Below are 24333 nucleotides of genomic sequence, written 5' to 3' on the forward strand. Positions count from 1 at the left end.
TTTTTGAGACGGAGTCTCGCTGTGTCTCCCAGGCTGGAGTGCAGTGGCCTGATCTCGGCTCACTGCAAGCTCCGCCTCCCGGGTTCACGCCATTCTCCCGCCTCAGCCTCTCAAGTAGCTGAGACTACAGGCGCCCGCCACCACGCCCGGCTAGTTTTTTGTATTTTTAGTAGAGACGGGGTTTCACCATGTTAGCCAGGATAGTCTCGATCTTCTGACCTCGTGATCCACCCGCCTCGGCCTCCCAAAGTGCTGGGATTACAGGCTTGAGCCACCGCGCCCGGCCTGGACATATATTTTAGCACGGCTGAAAAGAGATACCATCAAAGGCATCAACATTTCCAGTCATCTCTGGCAATTTGGGCTGACACAGAGTGTGTGTCTGGGCTCCTTCCACGTGGTGCATGGGCACTGAAGAAACAGACTCACCAGCGGCCTCTGGTGCTCTGGGAAGCAGCTTTATCCCCAGACCATAAGCCACCTAATGACGAGGGCCGGCCCCACTCCCAGCATCAGGACGGTGATGCGACTCTGCCTGGGGCCTCCCCGATGCACAGTCTCAGGTGTAGATGAATGGGCACGGCCGCTGAGCCCTCACTGCAGGGACAGAGGACACCACGAGCACAAGTGGAAGGGCATCGCTCACCACAAGAGCGAAAATGCTTTTTGGGAGAGGCCAAGGTGGGAGGATCACTGGAGCCCAGGAGGTCGAGGCTGCAGTGAGCCATGATCGCACTGCTGCACTCCAGCCTGGGCGACAGAATGCAACGCCTTCTCTTTCTTCTGTGTAATGGGATGGTTAAAATAAAAAAAGAAGGCTGGGCATGGTGGGCTCATGCCTATAATGCCAGCACTTTGGGAGGCCGATGCAGGCAGATTGCTTGAGGTCCAGGAGTTCGAGACCTGCCTGGGCAACATGGCTAAATCCTGCCTCTACTCAAAATACAAAAATTAGCCGGGTGTTGTGGCAAGCACTTGTAGTCCCAGCCACCTGGGAGGCTGAGCGGGGAGGATCACCTAAGCCCAGGAGGTGTAGGCTGCGGTGAACCGAGATCATGCTACTGCACTCCAGCCTGGAAGACAGAGTGAGACCTTGTCACCAAAAAAAAAAAACAAAAAAAAAAAGGAAGAAAAAAATGCTTTCATGTTAATCCTACAGGCTTTCTCTGTAGTTCCAAACTCCAAACCAGCACAAAACTACTGAAAAACCCATTAAGAACCACAAAGCTAGCCAGGCGCGGCGGCTCACGCCTACAATCCCAGCACTTTGGGAGGCTGAGTGGGGAGGATCACTGAGGTCCAGGAGTTTGAGACCGTCCTAGGCAACATGGGGAGACTCCATCTCTATTTTATTTTTAAAAAGAAACAAAGGAACTGAAATGAATAAGGCTGTCACTTATTTCTATTTTTTTAATTTAAAAATTTATTTTTTTAGAGACAGAGTCTTGCTCTGCCTCCTGAGTAGCTAGGACTATAGGTGAGCGCCACTGTACCTGTCTAATTTTTTTGGGGTAGACATAGGGTCTTGTTTTGTTGCCCAGGCTCAAGTGATCCTCCTGCCTCGGCCTCCCAAAGTGCTGGGATTAGAGGTGTGAGCCACTGTGCCCAGCCAAGGTCATCATTTAATGCTAACTCATACTTGGCATCATGGGATCAGAATGACAACTGAACTCCCCAGAAGTAAAAGAGGAAAGATACAAGCTTTAGAATGTAGAAGTTTGTTTCTTACTGCCAAAATAATACTGCGTATGTGTAGCAATAATTCTCAATGAGCAAAGAGTATTTATGGACAGAAAACGAAAAGACAATCAAGAACAACATTTAGCTTAAGGCTGCAAGGGGAGGCCAAGGTTAGGCGCACAGGAGTGGTGAGGCCTGGTCACCTCGGCCCCTCTCACCTCGCACACCGATCGCAGAGGCTTCAGGTGCCCCCCATGCATGGCAGCTTCAACAACTCTGCTTGAATCTGACTGATCAAACAACAAAACAGCATGCTGAGTCGAGAGAAACTATTCTGAATAAGCCCTTAACTTCCCGGTACTGTGTAGTTCTAAGAGCCATTTCCCCCTTAAACAGGAATACGATTTGACAGAGAATTCTGTCGGTGGTGGCTCACGCCTGTAATCCCAGCACTTTGGGAGGCCAATGTGGGAGGATCACTTGGGTCTAGGAGTTTGAAACCAGTTTAGGCAACATGGAGAAACCCTGTTTCTACAAAAAATACAAAAATTAGCTGGTCTTGGTGGCGCACACCTGTAGTCCCAGCTACTGGGGAGGCTGAGGCGGGAGGATCACTTGAGCCCATGAGGTCAAGGCTACAGCGAGCTGTGATCACACCACTGCACTCCAGCCTAGGCAACAGAGTAAGACCCTGTCTCAAAAAAAAGAAAAAGAGGCCGGGTGCAGTGGCTCATGTCTGTAACCCCAGCACTTTGGGAGGCTGAGGTGGGCAGATCACAAGGTCAGGAGATGGAGACCATCTTGGTCAACGTGGTGAAACCCCATCTCTACTAAAATACAAAAAATTAGCCAGGCATGGTGGCACATGCCTGTAGTCCCAGCTACTTGGGAGGCTGAGGCAGAAGAATCACTTGAACCTGGAAGGTGGAGGTTGCTGTGAGCTGAGATCACACCACTGCACTCCAGCCTGGTGACAGAGCAAGACTCCGTCTCAAAAAAAAAAAAAAAAAAAGAAAGAAAAAGAAAAACAAAAAGTAGAGAAAATTCTCTGTAAAAAAAAAAAGTGATGGGAATTTTCCTAAACAAAGAGAAAAAGCCAGTGGCTAAGTGTGGTAAATACTAGAAAGTGACTCATCTTAAGTGTCTTCAGTAAATACAGCTTCTCCCTGGATCACGTCTGGAGACTGGAACTTAGTGCTAAGCACTTCACCGTGGCTGCAGTGGTGTAGCTTGTATGCATCTCACCCTGCACACCAGGCACAGGTGGAACAGGGCTGACCATATGCCCTGGCCTGGCTTAGACACTAGAAAGGAAACGGGATTTAAAAAGAAACTAGTGGCTGGGCGAGGTGACTCACGCCTGTAATCCCAGCACTTTGGGAGGCCAAGGTGGGTGGATCATCCGAGGTCAGGAGTTTGAGACCAACCTGGTCAACGTGGTGAAACCCTGTCTCTACCAAAAATACAAAAATTGGCCAGGCGTGGTGGCGTGCACCTATAATCCCAGCTACTCGGGAGGCAGAGGCAGGAGAATTGCTTGAACTCAGGAGGCGGAGGTTGCAGTGAGCTGAGATCACACCACAGTACTCCAGCCTAGGCGACAGAGTGAGACTCCGTCTCAGAAAAACAAAATCGAAACAAAAAAGGAACTAATGAATGAGTGAATGCTTGGGCTGCTGGTGGGAATGTGGTGCCGCCACGGCAAAGCAGAAATGTGGCTCCTCAAAAGCTAAACACAGAATTAGATGACCCAGAAATTCCACTCTGCATCTGTGCACAGAAGAACGGGAAGCACAGTCTCAAAGATAAATTTGCAACCGAGGCTCATGGCAGTATTACTCTTAAGAGCCAAAAGACAGAAACAACTCACACGTCTATCAATGGATGGATGAATAAACAAAACATGGTCCATCCAGACAATGGAATATGGCTCAGCCTTAAAAAGGAAGGAAATTCGGCCGGGCGCAGTGGCTCACACCTGTAATCCCAGCACTGTAGGAGGCCGAGGCGGGTGGATCACGAAGTCAGGAGATCACCAGGTTAACCATCCTGGCTAACACAGTGAAACCCTGTCTCCACTAAAAAAAAATACAAAAAAATTAGCCGGGCGCGGTGGCGGGCGCCTGTAGTCCCAGCTACTTGGGAGGCTGAGGCAGGAGAATGGCGTGAACCCGGGAGGCGGAGCTTGCAGTGAGCCGAGATCGCACCACTGTACTCCAGCCTGGGCGACAGAGTGAGACTCCGTTTCCAAAAAAAAAAAAAAGGAAGGAAATTCAGACTTAATGCCACCAAACTGTACACTTTAAAATGGCCAAGATAAGGCTGGGCACAGTCTTATGTCTGTAATCCCAGCACTTTGGGAGGCGGAGGCAGGTGGATCATCTGAGGTCAGGAGTTCGAGACCACCCTGGTCAACATGGAGAAAACCCGTCTCTACTAAAAATACAAAAATTAGCTGGGTGTGGTGGTACACGCCTATAATCCCAGCTACTCAGGAGGCTGAGGTAAGAGAACTGCTTGAACCTGGGAGGCAGAAGTTGCAGTGAGCTGAGATCGCGCCACTGCGCTCCAGCCTAGGTAACAGAGCCAGACTCCATCTCAAAAAAAAAAAGTCAAGTTGAAAGAAAAGAAAAAGAAAAGAAATAAACGATAATAAATTTTATGTTGTGTGTATTTTACCAGAATTTAAAAATTCAGAGAAAAGGAATGAAATTCTGACACATGTTAAAATGCGGGCAAACTTTGAGGACATTATGCCAAGTGAAATAAGCAAGTCCCAAAAGGACAAATACTGCATGATTCCCATTTACAGGAGGTCCCCAGCCTGGTTGCATCCATAGAGGCAGCAAGTAGAATGGAGGTGGCCAGGGGCGGGCTGGGGTTGGCGGGGAGCTGGCGGGGGTTGGCGGGGAGCTGGCGGGGGTTGGCGGGAGCTGGCGGGGGTCAGGGAGGCATTGGTATGCACTGGGAAGATGGAAAGTTCTGGAGATGACAGTGGTGATGGTTTCACAACAATGTGAATGTGCCTAATGCCACTGCCACTGATCTGTACACTAAGAAATGGCTACAATGGCAAATTTTATGTTATGCATATCTTACTATAAACAGATGAATGCATACGTACATAGAAACTACACAATTTCAAAAATAAAGAAAAGGCAAAAAACAAAACCGAAAAGACTGGTTAAGAAAAGTGACTGACAGCTACAGAAGCCACTCCCTGTCTGCTGCCTGGCCCACTTTCCTGTGGTCTGGCACCAGTGGGCCCCGGTCAGTACAGCCACGGCCGTCCCCGCCCTCACCCTCTGGGTGGAGCCAGGCACACACTCACCGGTCAATGGCAGCATCCTTCTCCTTGGCCGTGTCGGCCTGCCTCCACTCTGCCCTGCGGAGCTGTGCCTCGAGGGTCTCACAGTGGGCCTGCAGCTCCAGAACGCTGGCCTGCAGCTCCCGCAGCTGCTCCATGTGGGCTCCCTTCACCGCCACCAGCACCGCGTCCTTCTCCCTGGCCAGACGGTCGAGCTCCTCATGCCTGAAACAGTGAGCGTCCCATGGTGCTCATCCAGCCTCCAACACCCAGGCCCCAGACCCTCTTTGGAGGCATTCATTACCCTGCCTCGTGCACAGGTGCTGCGATATGTCTGCCTCAAGGCTTCGCAGCAACCACCTAGCCACCTGTTCCTCATTCCTCGCAGGCTAACATGGACCAAGGCCCCTGGCCTGCCCTCCAGAGCCCACAGCCCCCCGGAGAAGGACACCAAAAGGAGGTGCATAGAGTACAGTTTGACCCGACCAACCTGTGAAAGCAAAAAAAGGTAGATGCTCATTGCTTTGCATCCTGGCAGCCAGCCAGGTCTACTGAGCCACACCGCACCCAGCCTATCTATTTTCCAATTAGAGGCAAAGTCTTGCTGTGTTGCCCAGCCTGGCCTTGAACTCAAGCAATCCTCTCACCTCAGCTTCCCAAGTAATTGGGCTTACAGGCCACACCACTTTGCCTGGCAAAAATATTTTACTTTAAAAATAATATGTTAGCAGCTGGGCACGGTGGCTCATGCCTGTAACCAAAGCACTTTGGGAGGCCGAGGTAGGTGGATAGCTTAAGCTCAGGAGTTGAAGACCATCAGCGTGGGCAATATGACAAAACACCCTCTATGAAAAATACAAAAATTGGCCTTTGTGGTGGCAGGCACCCATAGTCCCAGCTACTCAGGGGGCTGAGGTGGGAGGACCACTGGAGTATGGGAGGTCGAGGCTGCAGTGAGCCGTGATGGTGCCACTACGCTCCAGCCTGAGTGACACAGTGAGACCCTGTCTCAAAACAAACCACCGCGCTCCAGCCTGAGTGACAAAGCCTGGGTGACACAGTGAGACCCTGTCTCCAGCCTGAGTGACACAGCCTGGGTGACACAGTGAGACCCTGTCTCCAGCCTGGGTGACACAGTGAGACCCTGTCTCAAAACAAACCACATTAGCAAAAGGACTAAATAAATAAAAATTTTAAAAAAGATTTACGTGTTGCTTTCCTACCCTCTGAGCATATTAGGCTCTACTAAGTAGAGTGCTATCATCAGGTATATGTAACGTTATGGAAGCCATCTCAGTGAGTCTTTGATCTAACCCTACCGGGACTGAGAGTGAACAGCTCTGCTGACTGGTTTCAGGCCCCTTGGCAAGGCCAACCCCAGCTCTCTGCTTCCGCCAAGTTGGAGAAGCTCATTCAATTATCAGCTGATGGATGATTTAAAATCATTCTTGGCTGGGCACAGTGGCTCACGCCTGTAATCCCAGCACTTTAGGGGGCCAAGGAGGGCAGATCGCTTGAGGTCAGCAGTTCGAGACCAGCCTGGCCAAGATGGTGAAACCCAGTCTCCACTAAAAAAAATTCAAAAATTAGCCAGGCATGGTAGTGCATCCCTGTAATCCCAGCTATTCGGGAGGCTGAGGCAGGAAAATCGCTTAAACCTAGGAGGCAGGGGTTGCAGTGACCCGAGATCGCACCACTGCACTCCAGCCTGGGCAAAAGAGACTCTGTTTCAAAATAAATAAGTAGGCTGGGCACAGCGGCTCACGCCTATAATCCCAGCACTTTGGGAGGCTGAAGCAGGTGGATCATGAGATCAGGAGTTCAAGACCAGCCTGGCCCATATGGTGAAACCCCGTCCTACTAAAAATACAAAGAAATTAGCTGGGCGTGGTGGCACATGCCTGTAACCCCAGCTACTTGGGAGGCTGAGGCAGAAGAATTGCTTGAATCCAGGAGGCGGAGGTTGCAGTGAGCCGAGATCGTGCCACTGCACTCCAGCCTGGGTGACAGAGCGAGACTCCGTCTCAAAATAAATACATACATACAAATAAAATAAAATACAAATAAAATAAAATAATTATTGAGGGGAAGTCACCAGGTGGTCGTTGGCATATAACTTGGAAGTAGTTCAGAGCACGTGTGATGTTGCCATAAGAAGTGGCTCCACTCCCGTCTGATCATGCCTGTGAGGGTCAGGCTCTTGCGAACTGACTTGGGGGAAGCCCCACAGGTCTCAGTAGAAGGAGCCTTCCCAAGAACATTTTACATTTTACTTAACGATTACTGAATTTTATGGCATCTTGTATTGTTTTAGCACATGTATACCAATAATTACAAGAGTATCTTAATTAAAAGCCTTTCTGAACACTTGGAGCCTTGTGACCCCAGCAAATTTTATTTTTAGTTTATATGACCATATCTAGTATATACTATATCATATAATTTATATGACTGTTTTGTTGTTACAGATGATTGACTTCAAATGTATTCAAACACAAAAAATATATTCGTATAAGATTCTGTGGGGAAGAGGGATGGAAATAGTTCAAGGGGAAAAAGGAATGATGTAAATTTTCTGACGGCTACAGCAAGGCTGGTTCAGGTAGTTTTCTGAAATCAGTGATAGTGGTGTTTTGTTTTTGTTTTTGAGATGCAGTCTGTCTCTTTAGTAGAGACTTCACTATGTTGGCCAGGCTGGTCTCGAACTCCTGACCTTAAGTGATCCACCTGCCTTGGCCTCCCAAAGCGCTGGAATTACAGGAGTGAGCTACCGGCCTTGTTAGTGGGTATTAAATCGCTACGGTATTTAGATTAGAATTTCTTTTCTTTTTTTTTTTTTTTTGAGTCTCACTGTTACCTAAGCTGAAATGCACTGGTGTGAACTTGGCTCACTGCAACCTTGACCTCCCATGCTCAGGTGATCCTCCTGCCTCAGCCTCCCAAGTAGCTGGGACCACATAAGTGTACCACCACACCCAGCTAATTTTTTAAAAAATTATTTGTAGAGACGGGATCTCCCTATGTTGCCCAGGCTGGCCTCAAACTCCCGAGCTCAAGGGATTCTCCTGCCTCGGCCTCCGAAAGTGCTGCGATTACAAGTGTAAGCCACTGTGTCCCACCTACATTAGAAACATTCTAACATAGGAGTAGTTGGAGCTGAGAAATAAGATAAATTATTTTAATTTTTAAAAATAAATATTTTATTTATTTTTTGAGACAGAATCTTGCTCTGTCACCTAGGCTGCAGTGCAGTGGCATGATTTCAGCTCACTGCAACCTCCGCCTCCCGGGTTCAAGCAGTTCTCATGCCTCATCCTCCCGAGTAGCTGGGATTACAGGCACACACCACTACGCCAGGCTAATTTTTGTATTTTTAGTAGAGACGGGGTTTCACCATGTTAACCAGAATGGTCTCCATCTCCTGACCTCGTGATACGCCTGCCTTGGCCTCCCAAAGAGCTGGGATTACAGGCATAAGCCACTGCGCCCAACCTAAAAATAAATATTTTAAAGAGTGACTGAACAGTTTTATTTATTAATGCTAGAAATTACACTCATTTTCAACAATAGTTAACCCTTGAACAACAGGAGTTTGAACTGCAGGGATCCATTTATACAAGAATTATTTTCAATACATATATTGGAAACATGTTTTTGGAGTTTTGTGACAATTTGAAAAAGTTCTTAGACTATGTACCCTAAAATATTGAAAAAGTTAAATTGTCATGAAACCATAAAATATATATACTAATTTTATCATTTACTACCATAAAATATACACAAATCTATTTTTAAAAGTTAAAATATATCAAAATGTATCAAAATGTACGCACACAAACACTCACAGACCTCACACTGGGCTATTTGCAGTCCAGGGAAATGTAAACAAACAGAAGATGCACTATTAAACAACTGCACAGTTAACTCAGTCTGAACCACATCGCGGTGGTCATTTCATAGCCACTGCATTTCCTGCTATTATGGCGAGCTCAAGTGTTTCCAGTATCTGCTTAAAACACCATGTGACACGGCCAGGCATGGTGGCACTTTGGGAGGCCAAGGCAGGCAGATCAACTGAGGTCGCGAGTTCGAGACCAGCCTGTCAAACATGGAGAAACCCCGTCTCTACTAAAAATACAAAAATTAGCCTGGCGTGGTGGTGCGCACCTGTAATCCCAGCTACTGGGGAGGCTGAGGCAGGATAATCACTTGAACTCAGGAGGCGAAGGTTGTAGTGAGCTGAGATCGTGCCACTGCATTCCAGCCTGGGTGATAAGAGTGAAACTCTATCTCAAAAAAAAAAACAAAAAACATGAGACACTAATCATCTCCATGTGAGCAGTCTGTCTCTCCAATAAACTGCATATCCCAGTATAGAGTGACATGTCAAGGTTCTTCATATCCCAGTATAGAGTGACATGTCAAGGTTCTTCATATCCCAGTATAGAGCGACATGTCAAGGTTCTTCATATCCCAGTATAGAGTGACATCTCAAGGTTCTTACCTATTTCTCACTGTGTTTAGTAATACTGTAAACCTTCAATAACACCATGGGATCTATGCAAAGGGCCACCCGTGATGCTGGAAGTGAGCAGAGGAAACTCATGCATTTACAAGACAGGTCTACAGCTGCTGGACGTTCTAAAACACATTAATCCAGTCTGTGTGTGGTGGCTCGCTCCTGTAATCCCAGCACTTTGGGAGGCCGAGGTGCCTGGACCACTTGAGGACAAGAGTTTGAGACCAGCTTGGCCAGCATGGTGAACTCCATCTCTGCTAAAAATACAAAAATTAGCCAGGTGCAGTGGTGCACATCTGTACTCCCAGCTACTTGGGAGGCTGAGGCACGAGGATCACTTGAACTCCAGAGGCGGAGGCTGCAGTGAGCTGAGACTGCATCACTGCACCATCTGCCTGGGCAGCAGAGAGGCTGTCTCCAAAAAAAGTTATTTTGATAATGGACAATGCCTCTTGCCACCCAGAACCCATGAGTTCAACAGCAAGGCGTCGACATCGTCTGCTTGTCCCCAGACACAATGCCTCTAATTTAGCCTTTATCAGAGGCCATACGGAACTTAAGGCTCACTACACATGGCGCTCTTTGGAGAGGATGTCAACGCTGCGGCCAAAAACCCCACAGACAGAAGAACACCCTGAAAGCCTGGCAGGTTTCCACCACTGAAGCCATCGTTGCTATAGAAAAAGCCACGGAAGCCATCAAGCCCCAAATAATAAATTCCTGATGAAGAAAGCTGTGTCTACATGTCATGTCTGACTTCACAGGATGTCCAATGGTGCCGATCAAGCAAATCATGAGATCAATTGCAATATGGCCAAAAAAAAAAAAAAAAAAAAAAAAAAAGGGCCGGGTGCGGGGTGAAGGATTTCACAGCATGGATCTTGGAGAAACCCCACAGCTGACCCCACAGCAGAGGAATGAACGGGAGACAACTCAATGGGGCCGAGTGTTTCCGAACCGGTGCCAGACGATGAGGAAACAGATGTAGAAGCAGTGCCAGAAAAGAAACTGACATCAGACAGACACTCCTGCGGAAGGGCTCCCACCACTCATGCCTGCCTTGATTTTTTACCACGTGGAACTGTCTATGACATGGGCACTGGGACTCAAGTGTGAAAGTGGAATTGGCACTGTATAGAAACCTTTTTAGAGAAAGGAAAAAGTAAAAAAGTCAGATGGAATTACAATGTATTTCTGTCAAGTTACACCAAGGGTGCCTGCCTCTGCTGCCCTCCCTTCCACCTCCTCCACCTCTGTCACTCCAGAGACAGCCCCTCCCCTGCCTCCTCCTCCTCAACCTCCTCAATGTGAAGATGATGAGGATGAAGAGCTATAAGATGATCCGCTTTGGCTGGGCACGGTGGCTCAAGCCTGTAATCTCAGCACTTTGGGAGGCCGAGACGGGTGGATCATGAGGTCAGGAGATCGAGACCATCCTGGCTAACACGGTGAAACCCCGTCTCTACTAAAAAATACAAAAAACTAGCTGGGCGAGGCGGCGGGCGCCTGTAGTCCCAGCTACTCGGGAGGCTGAGGCAGGAGAATGGCGTAAACCCGGGAGGCGGAGCTTGCAGTGAGCTGAGATCCGGCCACTGCACTCCAGCCCAGGCAACAGAGCCAGACTCCGTCTCACAAAAAAAAAAAAAAAAAGATGATACGCTTCCACTTAACAAACAGTAAACATATTTTCTAAGATTTCTTTTTAGACAGGTTCTCACTTTGTCACCCAGGCTAGAGTGCTGTGGCACCATCTTGACTCACTGCAGGCTCGACCTCCCAGATTCAAGTGATCCTCCTGCCTCAACCCCCCTAGTAGCTGGACTACAGGTGTAAGCCATCACACCTGGCTAATTTCTTGTATTTTTTGTAGAGAAGGGGTTTTGCCATATTGCCTAGGCTGGTCTTGAACTCCCAAGCTGAAGCAAGCCACCTGCCTTGGCCTCCCAAAGTACCAGGATTAAAGGTGTGAGCCACAGTGCCCAACCAACTTCTACTTTTTTATTACTTTCTTTTTTCTTCTTTTTTTTTTTTGAGACAGAGTCTCACTCTGTCACCCAGGCTGGAGTGCAGTGGCGCGATCTCGGCTCAGTGAAACCTCCACCTCCCGAGTTCAAGTGATTCTCCTGCGTCAGCCTGCCAAGTAGCTGGGATTACAGGTGTGTACCACCATGCCCAGCTAATTTTATATTTTTAGTAGAGACGGGTTTCTCCATGTTGACCAGGCTGGTCTCGAACTTCCGACATAAAGCGATCCATCTGCCTCAGCCTCCAAAGCGTTGGGATTACAGGCATGAGCCACTGTGCCTGGCCTCTTATGATTTTGTTTTTTTCTTTTCTTTTTTTTTTTTTTTTTTTTTTGAGATGGAGTCTCACTCTGTCATCCAGGCTGCAGTGCAGTGGCGTGCCATTTTGAACCCAGTAATCTCCACCTCCTGGGTTCAAGCGATTCTCCTGCCTCGGTCTCCCAAATAGCTGGGATTACAGGCGTGCACCACCATGCCCGGCCAATTTTGTATTTTTCGTAGAGACAGGGTTTCACCATGTTGGTCAGGCTGGTCTCGAACTCCTGACTTCAAGTGATCCCCCTGACTCGGCCTCCCAAAGTGCTGTGTGATTTTCTTAATGACATTTTCTTTCCTCTAGCTAACATTACTTTAAGAATCAGCATAGAATACACATAACATGCCCAATGTGTGTTAATCAACTGTATTATCAGTAAGGCTTCTGGTCAACAGTAGGTTCTTAGTAGTTAAGTTTTTGGGGAGTGAAAAGTTATATGTGAATTTTTGACTGCATGGGGCTAGATGCTCCTAACCCCCTCATTGTTTAAGGAACAACTGTATTTCAAGTTATGATTTTAAAATACGCTAGGTGTAGACTTAAAAACACATGAAGAGAAACAGTGTCTGTCCAGCTTCGTCATGGCCACAGTGCACCTAAGCAAGCAGTCCTGCACCACTGCCATCTGCTCTGTGTCTGTTTGGGCTCAACCCTGCCTTGGTTTCCTCATCTAGGTATGAGAACCCTGATGGGTGCCCTCACAATGCGAGCCAGCTGAGGGCACAACCCTCTCTCACCACCACCAGTAGGGTCTGCACAGCAGGCTGGAAAGCAGCTTCCCACTGCAGATCTGATTAGAAATAGCAAAGACAGTGTCCTTGAAGTTCTTCTCGATTTATACAAATTGCACAAATATCATGTCAATAAAAGATGCAAGAAAATTCACCTGAGTCACTGTCCATCACCCGTTGTGATTACACAGTATCTTCCTAAGCAGCCTATCTGTTTTTTATTTATAGTCACAACGTTTCTTCAGAAAAGAAAAAGGAAATGACCTGTGGGAGCTGACACAGAGGCTGCCCCTGTGCGGGTTCATGGGGTCCCACTGAAGGCCCCCAGGCCCAGGATCCTCCCAGCTGAACTCACTGACCTCCCCTACCAGACCCCATGGCCTGAGCTCCCCTCCTGAGCAAAGCTGCCCCACCCGGCCCTGTCCCTCTCGGAGCCTGCCTGGCTCCGTCCCGTCTTGACCTCACTGCCTTTCAGCTTGTAAGGTGGATTCTCCAACTGCTTCGCCAGGGCCACTGCCCCGGGACCACCATGATGGCTACTTTCTGGGCATCCCATGATACCCGGCAATGCCAGGCACACGGAGAACCTGCTGCTGCTCTGCCTGGGGTCACATGACCCACACTGAGTAACAAAAACCATTTCTTTTTTTTTTTTTGAGATGGAGTCTCGCTCTGTTGCCCAGGCTGGAGTGCAGTGGCAGATCTTGGCTCACTGCAAGCTCCGCCTCCTGGGCTCACGCCATTCTCCTGCCTCAGCCTCCCGAGAAGCTGGGACTGCAGGCGCCCGCCACTACAGCCGGCTAATTTTTTTTTTTTTTTGTATTTTTAGTAGAGATGGGGTTTCACCGTGTTAGCCAGGATGGTCTCGATCTCCCGACCTTGTGATCCACCAGCCTCGGCCTCTCAAAGTGCTGGGATTACAGGCGTGAGTCACCGCTCCTGGCCCAATAAAAACCATTTCAACAGGAAAAGGGCTCTTTAGAACTTGATGGTTATAGATCCAAGGGAAGAAAATTCTTTTCCCAAAATAGTTTAAAAAATAAAGGTTACTGTATCACCAAAGTAGAATGGCTACAATCTAAAACTGATTAACTCATTAGTAAGTAAAACCTTGAAGTTTTAAAAGTTAACGTCTAACTTAGGTGTTAATTAATTTATTTATTTTTTATTTTTTGATTTTTTGATAGGGAGTCTCGCTCTGTCACCAGGCTGGAGGGCAGCGGCGTAGTCTTGGCTCACTGCAACCTCCACCTCCCGGGTTCAAGAGATTCCCTGCCTCAGCCTCCTGAGTAGCTGGGATTACAGGCATGCACCACCATGCCCAGCTAATTTTTGTATTTTTAGTAGAGACAGGGTTTCACCACGTATGTTGGTCAGGCTGGTCTCGAATTCCTGACCTCAAGTGATCCACCCGCCTCGGCCTCCCAACATGCTGGGATTACAGGCCTGAGCCACCGCGCCTGGCCAGGTATTAAAAATTGTGTGTTTTGTCTTGTTTGTTTTGTTTTTGAGACAGGGTCTCATTCTATGGCCCAGGCTGGAGTACAGTGGCACAATCATGGCTCACTGCAGCCTCAATCTCCTGGGCTCAGATGAGCTTCCTACTGCACCTAGTCCAGGTTTTACGTTTTACAGCACTAAGAAGTCTAAACACCACTGAAAAAGTCCAAAGCATAAACAGAAATCCAAAACAAGGCTGAGTGTGGTGGCTCATGCCTATAATCACAGCATTTTGGGAGGCCAAGGAGGTGGGTGGGTCATCTCAGGCTAAGAGTTCAAGCCCAGCCTGGCCAACATGGTGAGACCCTGTCTCTACTAAAAATGCAAAAATTAGCCAGGCATGGTGGTGCACGCCTATAGTACCAGTTACTTGGGAGGCTCAGACACGAGAATTGTTTGAACCCGGGAGTTGGTGGGGAGGCTGCAGTGAGCCAAGATCGTACCACAGCAATCCAGCCTGGGCACAGAGCAAGACTCTTCTCAAAAAAAAAAAGAAAGAAAGAAAGAAAAAGAAAGAAAAGAAAAGAAAAGAAGGAAGGAAGAAAGGAAAAGAAAGAAGAAAGAGAGAGAGAAAGAGAAAGAAAGAAAGAAGGAAGGAAGGAAGGAAGGAAGAAAGGAAGGAAGGAAGGAAGGAAGGAAAGAAAGAAGAAAAGAAAAGAAAAGAAAAGAAAGAGAAACAGAGAAATGCAAAGCAGCGGGCTCCCAGGCCCCAACCCTGGAGTGGGACCCTCTGCTCCCTGGGCATCGGCACAGTGGTTCCACTTCCCTCCTCTCCTGGGAGCACTGACATGCAGCACGATGTTGGGAGGCGAAACACTCACTTCCTCTTAAATGTTTCCTCTTCCCTCTTCCTGGTTAGCTGCACAGAGTGAAGTTTATCCTCTAAGTCCTTTACCCTGAAAAGAAACAAATATTTGTGGAAGGAGCAAGTGAGATGAAAGCAAAGGCCAGCCTGGAATGAGCAGAAAAGGTAGAATCCCCCAGACTCTGGTCCTGGCCTGCAAGGCTGCCACAGAGCAGGCCTCAGGAGATGAAGGACTCGCGCACCGGGCGCAGTTCATGGCCTCCAGGTCCCGGAGCTCCGCGGCTCGACTCTGGAGCTTCCTCTCCAGCTCGGCGTTGGTGGCCTCTGCCCTCTGTAGACTCTCTGCAGCCTTTGCCCCGGCTTCCTTCAGAGCCTCCAGCTCTTTGTGCAGTAGTTTAACCTTTGAATGATAAAAAAGAGTTCAAAATGAGGCGATAATTAGAAGACACTCAAGCATTAGGGGTCCATATTGCCATTTTATCAGGATTGGGAGGGAGAAGAAAAATGAAAATTCAAGAAGCAAAGAAGCAGTAAAAGAGTGAGAATGTCCTAACACAACTCAAATGAGACTCAATGACCTTTTTTTTTTTTTTTTTTTTTGAGACAGAGTCTTGCTCTGTTGCCCAGGCTGGAGTGCAATGGCGCGATCTCGGCTCACTACAACCTCCCCTTCCTGGTTTCAAGCAATTCTCCTGCCTTAGCCTCATGAGTAGCTAGGATTACAGGCACCCACCATCACACCCAGCTAACTTTTGTATTTTTAGTACAGACAGGGTTTCCCCATGTTGGCCAGGCTGGTCTTGAACTCCTGACCTCAGGTGATCCACCTGCCTCAGCCTCCCAATGTGCTGGGATTACAGGTGTGAGCCACCGCGCCTGGCCTTCACTGACCCCCTGACAGCACTCAGTACCTCACCAAAATCAGTCCATTAGGGTGCCCTAATACCCTAATTGGTCCAAGCCCAACAGACCAATTTAACTGCACTTCATTTCTTAGCACATAATTTGCATGTTATTTAAACAAGGAAATTAAACACAAAGCCAGGGGTCTAGGAAGGGGCTCAGTGCTGAGCAAGCCACTCGAGTCCCAGCTGCACACTGAGCTCTTCGGTACCTTCCCAGGCCTGTTTCCCAGCCTGTAAGCCACGGGTGGTGACGATGGCTGCTGCACCCAAGTCAGCCGACATGAGGACCGGGTTGCGCCCGGCCTGAGCTGCACCCGGCCTGGCAGGCGTTGAGACTCAGCTTTTGCTTTTCCTACTGATCTGCGTATTATGATGCCCACCACAGGCAGGTGTCCAGGGCTGTGACCGACTTACACAGCAGATGGGGGCGGAGGTGAACTGGCACCCAGTGCCCAACTTTGATGGGAGTGCCCACGCTGCCATGGGGCACAGGGCATCCACATGGCCCACCTGCTTGCCGGTCTGGAACTCCTGGGCCCAAGGGATCCTCTTGCCTTGGCCTCCCAAAGTGCTGGGATTACAGGTGTGAGCTACCACACCTGACCAAGGAAAAAACCAAAAAACCTTCAAGACCCAAGGGTGTCCCCAGTTACCTTGAGCTCCTGGGACAAGGCTGTGTTGCTCATGTTGTCAGTCTGCAGACGGAATTCGTGCTCCCTCTTCTGCATTTTCAATTCAAACTCCAGCAGCAGTTCCTGGAACAAATAGGTTTCATGGTGAAAGAACAGTGGGAACCCAGCAAAGACCCCCACCCATGTCCTGGGAGGTGGGATCCAGAGGTGAGCAGGACACGGTGGTCAACAGAGAAGGACCACACACACTGTCGAGGAGAGAAGCTGGGGTCAGTGACACCGGTAACGGCACTCTGGGAGGCCGAGGTGGGAGGATCGCTTGAGCCCAGGAATTCAAGACCAGCCTGGGCAACACAGTGAGGCCCTGTCACCACAGAAAAAAAAAAGAAAAGAAAAATCCTTATCTCCACTGAGTCGATTCTACCTCTGACAATAACAAACACCAAGATCTTCCAAAACAAGAGATAAGAAATCAGAACAAGGGAAACCATGAAACTGACAAGCATGTAAGACCCCAGTTTAGGCCGGGCGCGGTGGCTCAAGCCTGTAATCCCAGCACTTTGGGAGGCCGAGACGGGCGGATCACGAGGTCAGGAGATCGAGACCATCCTGGCTAACAGGGTGAAACCCCGTCTCTATTAAGAAATACAAAAAACTAGCCGGGCGAGGTGGCGGGCGCCTGTAGTCCCAGCTACTCGGGAGGCTGAGGCCGGAGAATGGCGTGAACCCGGGAGGCGGAGCTTGCAGTGAGCTGAGATCCGGCCACTGCACTCCAGCCTGGGCGACAGAGCGAGACTCTGTCTCAAAAAAAAAAAAAAAAGACCCCAGTTTAGTAACTAAAAGGCTGAGATGCCAGCAGCAGAACAGAGCTTCCCAACTCCAGAGCTCACACAGGATCAGACTGCCCAGAACCACACTAGATGCGTGCCGCCCAAATTTCCGCTAGTAACCAAAGCTGCTATGTTAAAACATCACGTTTCCTTCCTTCCAGAGACAAGGCTACTATCTGGACATGATAAAAAATCCATGTTCCCAACATCTGAGATGGCTCTCCCTGAATGAGCCCTGCTGAGTCTGAGAAATTTGACGGCCTGGGAAGTCAGCCAGAGTCATGGCCCAACCAGAAACCCTGACAAGAATGGCAGTGCCCCGCCAACTACAACCAGCCTCAAATCGCCACTGTTCCCAAATGCTGCCGAGACCCCCCACTTGCTGGGCAGGACCACCCACAGCTGGATCCTCCTCAAACTCCTTCTTTGGAAGTGACTTTGGAGCCACTTGAGGGAGCCTCATTACTTAGAAAAGTCACCACTAGTCTCTCCTTGACCACAGATTTTAGATGCTGGCTTCATGCCTAATGAACTCTGGGCGTTCTCAAACTCACCTACAATCAACAAGGCTCTTTGGTCTCTGAGAATTCCAAGAGAAAGTCCTCTGCAGGCCATTTCAGAAGCAGCCTCAGGGACCTGTGAACAAGGGGAGTGAGCTCAGCACTTCCAGGGACAAGTGGACAGTCCACACGAGGGCCCATCATGACGTGAGCGTGGCCTCCTTCTCTAGTGACCTGACTGTGGCAAATTCTCAACACACTGGCCTATCCTACCATGACCAAGCTCCCAACATCCGACAGGACCCTGTCACACCTCCACAAAGCCCTTCATCACTGCTGCACCTGCACAGACGCAGCCCCTCATGACATCCCCACAGACACAGCCTCTAGTAACACTTGCACCTACCTGCATAGACACAGCCACTTATTACACCTGCACCTGCATAAATGCAGCCCCTCATCACACCTGCACTTTCATAGAAGAAGCCCCTATGACACCTGCAGAGACGCAGCCCCTCGTGACTCCTGCACCTGCAGAGACGCAGCCCCTCGTGACTCCTGCACCTGCAGAGATGCAGACCCTCGTGACTCCTGCAGACGCAGCCCCTCATGACACCTGCAGAGATGCAGCCCCTCATGACACCTGCAGAGACGCAGCCCCTCATGACACCTGCACCTGCACAGACGCAGCCCCTCATGACACCTGCACCTGCACAGACGCAGCCCCTCCTGACACTGCACCTGCACAGACACAGCCCCATGACATATACCTGCACCTGTACAGGCACAGTCCCTCATCACACGTATACCTGCAGAGACGCAGCCCCTTGTCACATATGCACACAGTAGCAGCATCTCTGACTGTGGTCTCTGGATACAAATCTATAGGATGTCTTTCGACAAAACCCCAGCACAGCTCGGTCTCTTGGAGGTGTAGGCTGAGTTTCAAGAACCCTGAGGAGAAAATCGGTGACTGCCATTTGTCAGTTGAAGCATTTTAAACTTACCATAATTGAATTCCAAATTCTTTTCTACAGTAAAAATTCAAAAAATTATAAAAAAAAAGTTTTTAAAATTATACTTTTCTAAAAATAAATTTAAAAGTTTCATCAGGCCGGGCGCGGTGGCTCAAGCCTGTAATCCCAGCACTTTGGGAGGCTGAGACGGGCGGATCACAAGGTCAGGAGATCGAGACCATCCTGGCTAACACGGCGAAACCCTGTCTCTACTAAAAACACAAAAAATTAGCCGGGCGAGGTGGCGGCGCCTGTGGTCCCAGCTACTTGGGAGGCTGAGGCAGGAGAATGGCGGCAACCCGGGAGGCGGAGCTTGCAGTGAGCTGAGATCTGGCCACTGCACTCCAGCCTGGGCAACAGAGCGAGACTCCGTCTCAAAAAAAAAAAAAAAAAAAAAAAAAAAACAACAACAACAACAACAAAAAAAAGGTTTCATCATAACAACAACAACAACAACAAAAAAAAGGTTTCATCATTTCTGAGGTGTGCTGGTTAATTCCATGTGTCAAACGACTAGGCTACAGGCTGCCCAGATAGCTAGTAAAAAATTATTTCTGGGAGTGTCTGCAAGGGTGTTTCCAGAAGAGACTAGCATTGTAATTCACAAACGAAGTAAAGATGATCTGCCCTCCTAGTGTGGACGGGTGTCATCCAATCCACTGAGGGCCTGAACAGAACGAAATGAAGGGTGAACTTGTTCTCTCTGCTTGAGCTGAGACATTCGCCTTCTCCTGCCTGGGACACTGGGCTCCTGCATCTTGAGCCTTCAGAACTGGACCAGGACTCACATCAGTGGCTCCCTGGTGCTCAGGCCTTTACACCTGGGCTGAATTACACCACCAGCTTCCCAGGTTCTCCAGCTTGCAGATGGCAAACTGTGGGAGTTCATGGCCTCCATAACTGCATGAATGAATTCCTACGATTTACCTCCTATTGCCTGTTTCCCTGGAGAACCCTGACTAATCCGTGAGGAAAGGAAACAAGGAAACACCGTGGAGGTGGCTGCATGCAGACAGCCCATCCTGTTTCCCTGCAGACCATCTCAGAGTGGCATCTGCCCCGATGACGCCATTGGACTCCAAGGAGAATGCAGGCAATGACCCAGATGGTTGCCTTTTCCTCAGCCCTACATGACTTCAGCTTCCCAGTGGGCAGGTGGGGAAAGCACCCAGGAAGGGGCTGACCCAGAGGCTCTACCTGTCTCTGCAGAGCAAGCTCACCATCGAGCTCCTCAAGTTTTCTCTCCAGCCTGCATTTTAGATTTTCATATTGCTCCCGGTGGTGGTCGATCTCACCATTCTTGTCACTGTGGTAATAAAACAGCATTAAGAAAAGCCACACCAAATATTCAGCAAAGGTAACACATTTTCAAGGTGTACTTGACACGTGAAAGTTGGTGCTCTGCTTTTACGAAGGGGTGGTTTCAGTAGGACCCACAGGGTAGCAGAACTTCCAGCCCCACCTGGACCAGCATGCTACACCAATCTATAAAAGAGGAAATTAAATAGGGCCCAAAGTCTCACAACATAAAATCCAAAATGTCCAGGATACAATAAAAAAAAAACCTGACAACCAAAAACCAGAAAGATCTGACCGGTGCAGTGGTTCATGCCTGTAATCCCAGCACTTTGGGAGTCCGAGGTGGGCAGACCACAAGGTCAGGAGATCGAGACCATCCTGGCTAACAAGGTAAAACCCCATCTTTACCTAAAATACAAAAAAATTAGCCAGGTGTGGCGGCGGGCGCCTGTAGTCCCAGCTACTAGGGAGGCTGAGGCAGGAGAATGGCGTAAACCCAGGAGGCGGCGCTTGCAGTGAGCCAAGATAGCGCCACTGCACTCTAGCCTGGGCGACAGAACAAGACTCCGTCTCAAAAAAAAAAAAAAAGAAAGAAAAAAAAAAAAAGAAAGATCTGAGCTTGAAAGAGAAAAGACAATAGGTGATGCCAACACGAAGATGACACAGACGCTGGAATTCTTCAACAAGGATGCTATAGCAGTCGTTATAAAAGCACTTCAAGTAATCGAATAAAGCAAACGGAAAAACAAATCTCAGCAAAGAAAAAGCTATAGCGGGCTGGGTGTGGTGGGTCGTGCCTATAATCCCAGCACTCTGGGAGGCCGAGGCGGGTGGATCACTTGAGGTCAGGAGTTCGAGACTAGCCTGGCCAACATGGTGAAACCCCGTCTCTACTAAAAATACAAAAATTAGCCGGGTATGGTGGCGCACACCTGTAATCACAGCTCCTCCGGAGGCTGAGGCAGGAGAATCCTTTGAACCCCGGAGGCAGAGGTTGCAGTGAGCCGAGATCACGCCACTGCACTCCAGCCTGGGTGACACAGTGAGACTCTGTCTCAAAAAAAAAAAAAAGAGTGTAAGACTGAAAAAGTACCTGAACATGGCTGAAAACATCCCACGCTTGGAGAGAAGAATGAGCAAAAGACTTGAAGAGACACCTCACAACATAATGTAAAGCACTTTTAAAAGGATGCTCTAAACACTCTGGAAAACAGCTATGAGAAAGTCAGCACCCACACGGGAGGGCAAGTGGGCCTCAGCTGTCCAAGCACTGCATGCGCCTGCATGGACTCGGCGTCTGGACAAGGTGCAGCCTGAGCGCCAGCCTTCATGCTGGGGACGGGAGCTTCTAGACACTCTCCCTCCACTCAGGGAGAAGCTGACTTCCAGCTCAACTCTCTAGCTCTTTCCCTGGACCCTGGGAAGGTGGCACATGGGTGTGTACCACATCACCAAGCAGTGCTGCTTGGGTCAAACGACTGTGGACTGGCACTTTCTATCCACACTGTTTATCCATACAGGGAGATGCAATAAAGGAGCCATAAATACTGTAGGCTTCCTAGAAGACAGTGACTCTCGTTGGGGTGCATCTGTTGCAGGGGCCACAGACGTGATCCCTGTGGGCTGCTACAGGAGATACTGGCTGCGGAATACTGGCTGGGGCTTCTGAGCCAGAGTGGCACCACACCTACCAACGTGGGTCTCCTCTCCTTGCACCTGACCTGCCGCAGAAGGTCTCTCTGCTGCACAGGAGCACCTGGCGTGGTCCTGTTGGCCTGCTCACACCCATCTGAGACGCTTCTGAGCAAACAGGCCCAGCATACACAACAGAGGGTAGCCGGTCAGTCAAAAGGGTGCGGCAGAACCCAGCACACTGACACAAAGAACAGACTCACAAATCAATCAGGAAGTGCTGGACGCACATTGTGGAGCGGTGTGTGCAGGCGGCTCTCTTTAGGGCCTGGAGATGACACAACAGATGGCCCGTGGTGGCTTTCACTTTGCCATTCTACCACAGCATCTTCTCTGAGAAATGACTTTCTATGATAAGAATAGTTTACTCCTGTGACTTTAAAAAGTGCTTTAAAAAGCTGCTTATGGCCAGGTGCGGTGGCTCATGTCTATAATCCCAGCACTTTAGGAGGCCGAAGCCAGTGGACCACCTGAGGTCAGGAGTTCAAGACCAGCCTGGGCAACATGGCAAAACCCCATCTCTACTAAAAATACAGGAAAAAAAAAAAAATAGCCAGGCATGGTGGTGGGCACCTATAGTCCCAGCTACTCCGGAGGCTGAGGCGGGAGAACCACTTGAACCTGGGAGACGGAGCGTGCAGTGAGCCGAGATCCCGCCACTGCACTCCAGCCTGGGCAACAGAGTGAAACTCCATCTCAAAAAAAAAAAAAAAATGGGCCGGGCGCGGTGGCTCAAGCCTGTAATCCCAGCACTTTGGGAGGCTGAGACGGGCGGATCACGAGGTCAGGAGATCGAGACCATCCTGGCTGACACGGTGAAACCCCGTCTCTACTAAAAAAAATACAAAAAACTAGCTGGGCGAGGTGGCGGGCGCCTGTAGTCCCAGCTACTCGGGAGGCTGAGGCAGGAGAATGGCGTGAACCCGGGAGGCGGAGCTTGCAGTGAGCAGAGATCGCGCCACTGCATTCCAGCCTAGGCGACAGAGTGAANAAAAAAAAAAAAAAAAAAAAAAAAATGCTGCTTACATTAGAAGAATACATAAAACGTTTAAAAAAAAAAGTATCTAGGCTCCTGTTAAGTGCAAACAGAGCGTGCAGCCGGCTCTCCTGACATCTGCACACACACATTACACAGGAAGGGCCTCTAACTGCTAACGTGCTATGATGAACCTGCGGTGCTTCCGAAGTGAGGGATGGAAGATCTTGTCAGAGAAGCCTGTCCTCCTTCCTTCCCTCCTGTCTCCCCAAACTCTCCACAGCGCGGCTGGCTGAGTGGCGCTGAGGGGACACCGGGCATGTGCGTAAGTTCCAGGGGCCCCACCACAGGCCCCACGACAAAGGCTGTAGGTTTTTATGTCGACTTTGCCTTAAGTCAGCTCATTTAGTTTTGAAATTACTACAGACTTCATATTAAAATCATTATAAATTCAAATACGTGTTAATATAGATTTGTAATTAATGAAATAAATTCCAAATATTTAAACCAATCTCCATTAATTTCAGAGTTATATCAGAGCCCAGAAAAAGATAGGGCATTCCTGGATCCACACACATTCACTCAACAAACACACGCTCAGAGGCCACGAGGCACTCGGCCACTCAGACAGACCAGCTCCCGTGGCCCGGAATCAGCAGCGGGAGGAGGGGCAGTGAGAGTGGGCAGTGCTCGGGCGGCACAGTGGAGCAGGGGGCGTGTGGGGGCCTCTGCCAGGCGCTGCGGGGGAGGGCTCGTCGGTCGGTGGCTCACCTGTGGACGCGCTCCAGCTCCAGGCGATGCTCCTGCCACACCAGCTGCTGCTGCTGCTGCAGCTCCTCCACCTTCCTGGCCTCTCTGGCTAGCGCCTGCCTCAGCTTAGCTGCCTCTATCTTGAGCTCGCTCACCTCTGCCCGCCTGGCCTCCTCCCACTCCCTGGCCCGGGCGAAGGCAGCTTCATAGCGCTCCAGCTCGAGGTCCCGCTCCTCCAGCACCTGAAGGTTGTAGACAAAGTCCTCCTGCAGGCACCGCAGTTTCCCCTGCGCCTCCTCCAGCTGGCTCCGTGTGTCCTGCAGAGCCGCCTCCTGCAGCTGGCTGCGGTGGGCCTGCAACGCCCTCCACTCCTCCTCCTTGCGAAGCAGCAGCTCATTCAGGGCCGGCTCTGAGTCCAGTGGCAGCATGGTGGCCGCTGCAGTAAAGAGAAAGCAGGTTCAGGGTGCACCGTGAGGGGCCCTAATTTTCCTTCCACAGTACCCACCTCACATTCCCTATCAACAGTTACCATGGCCGGGCGCAGCGGCTCACATCTGTAATCCCAGCCCTTTGGGAAGCCGAGGCAGGCGGATCACCTGAGGTCAGGAGTTCAAGAACAGCCTGGCCAACATGGCAAAAACCTGTCTCTACTAAAAATACAAAAATTAGGCCGAGCATGGTGGCTCATGCCTGTAATCCCAGCACTTTGGGAGGTCAAGGTGGGTGGATCACTTGAGGTCAGAAGATTGAGACCAGCCTGGCTAACACGGTGAAATCCCATCTCTACTAAAAATATAAAAAATTAGCCTGGTTTGGTGGCACGTGCCTGTAGTCCCAGCTACTCGGGAGGC

The 24333-nt window shown here is 49.6% G+C and overlaps 1 protein-coding gene across 1 annotated transcript in view; it reads right to left on the minus strand.

The window, feature by feature from the left end:
* Window positions 1–24128, minus strand: part of CCDC57 (coiled-coil domain containing 57) — a 104591-nt gene extending 80463 nt beyond the window's left edge. The window contains exons 1-6 of the mRNA XM_025363493.1: window positions 23504–24128; window positions 19963–20071; window positions 16441–16542; window positions 15125–15282; window positions 14899–14973; window positions 5012–5212 (exon numbers count right to left, since the gene is read on the minus strand). Coding sequence (XP_025219278.1) covers window positions 5012–5212; window positions 14899–14973; window positions 15125–15282; window positions 16441–16542; window positions 19963–20071; window positions 23504–23910 — 1052 coding nt within the window. The 5' untranslated portion in view covers window positions 23911–24128. The remainder of the gene's footprint in view (window positions 1–5011; window positions 5213–14898; window positions 14974–15124; window positions 15283–16440; window positions 16543–19962; window positions 20072–23503) is intronic.
* Between the last annotated feature and the right edge of the window lie 205 nt (window positions 24129–24333).

Source organism: Theropithecus gelada, chromosome 16 (assembly GCF_003255815.1).
Source record: "Theropithecus gelada isolate Dixy chromosome 16, Tgel_1.0, whole genome shotgun sequence".
Taxonomy (NCBI): Eukaryota; Metazoa; Chordata; class Mammalia; order Primates; family Cercopithecidae; genus Theropithecus; species Theropithecus gelada.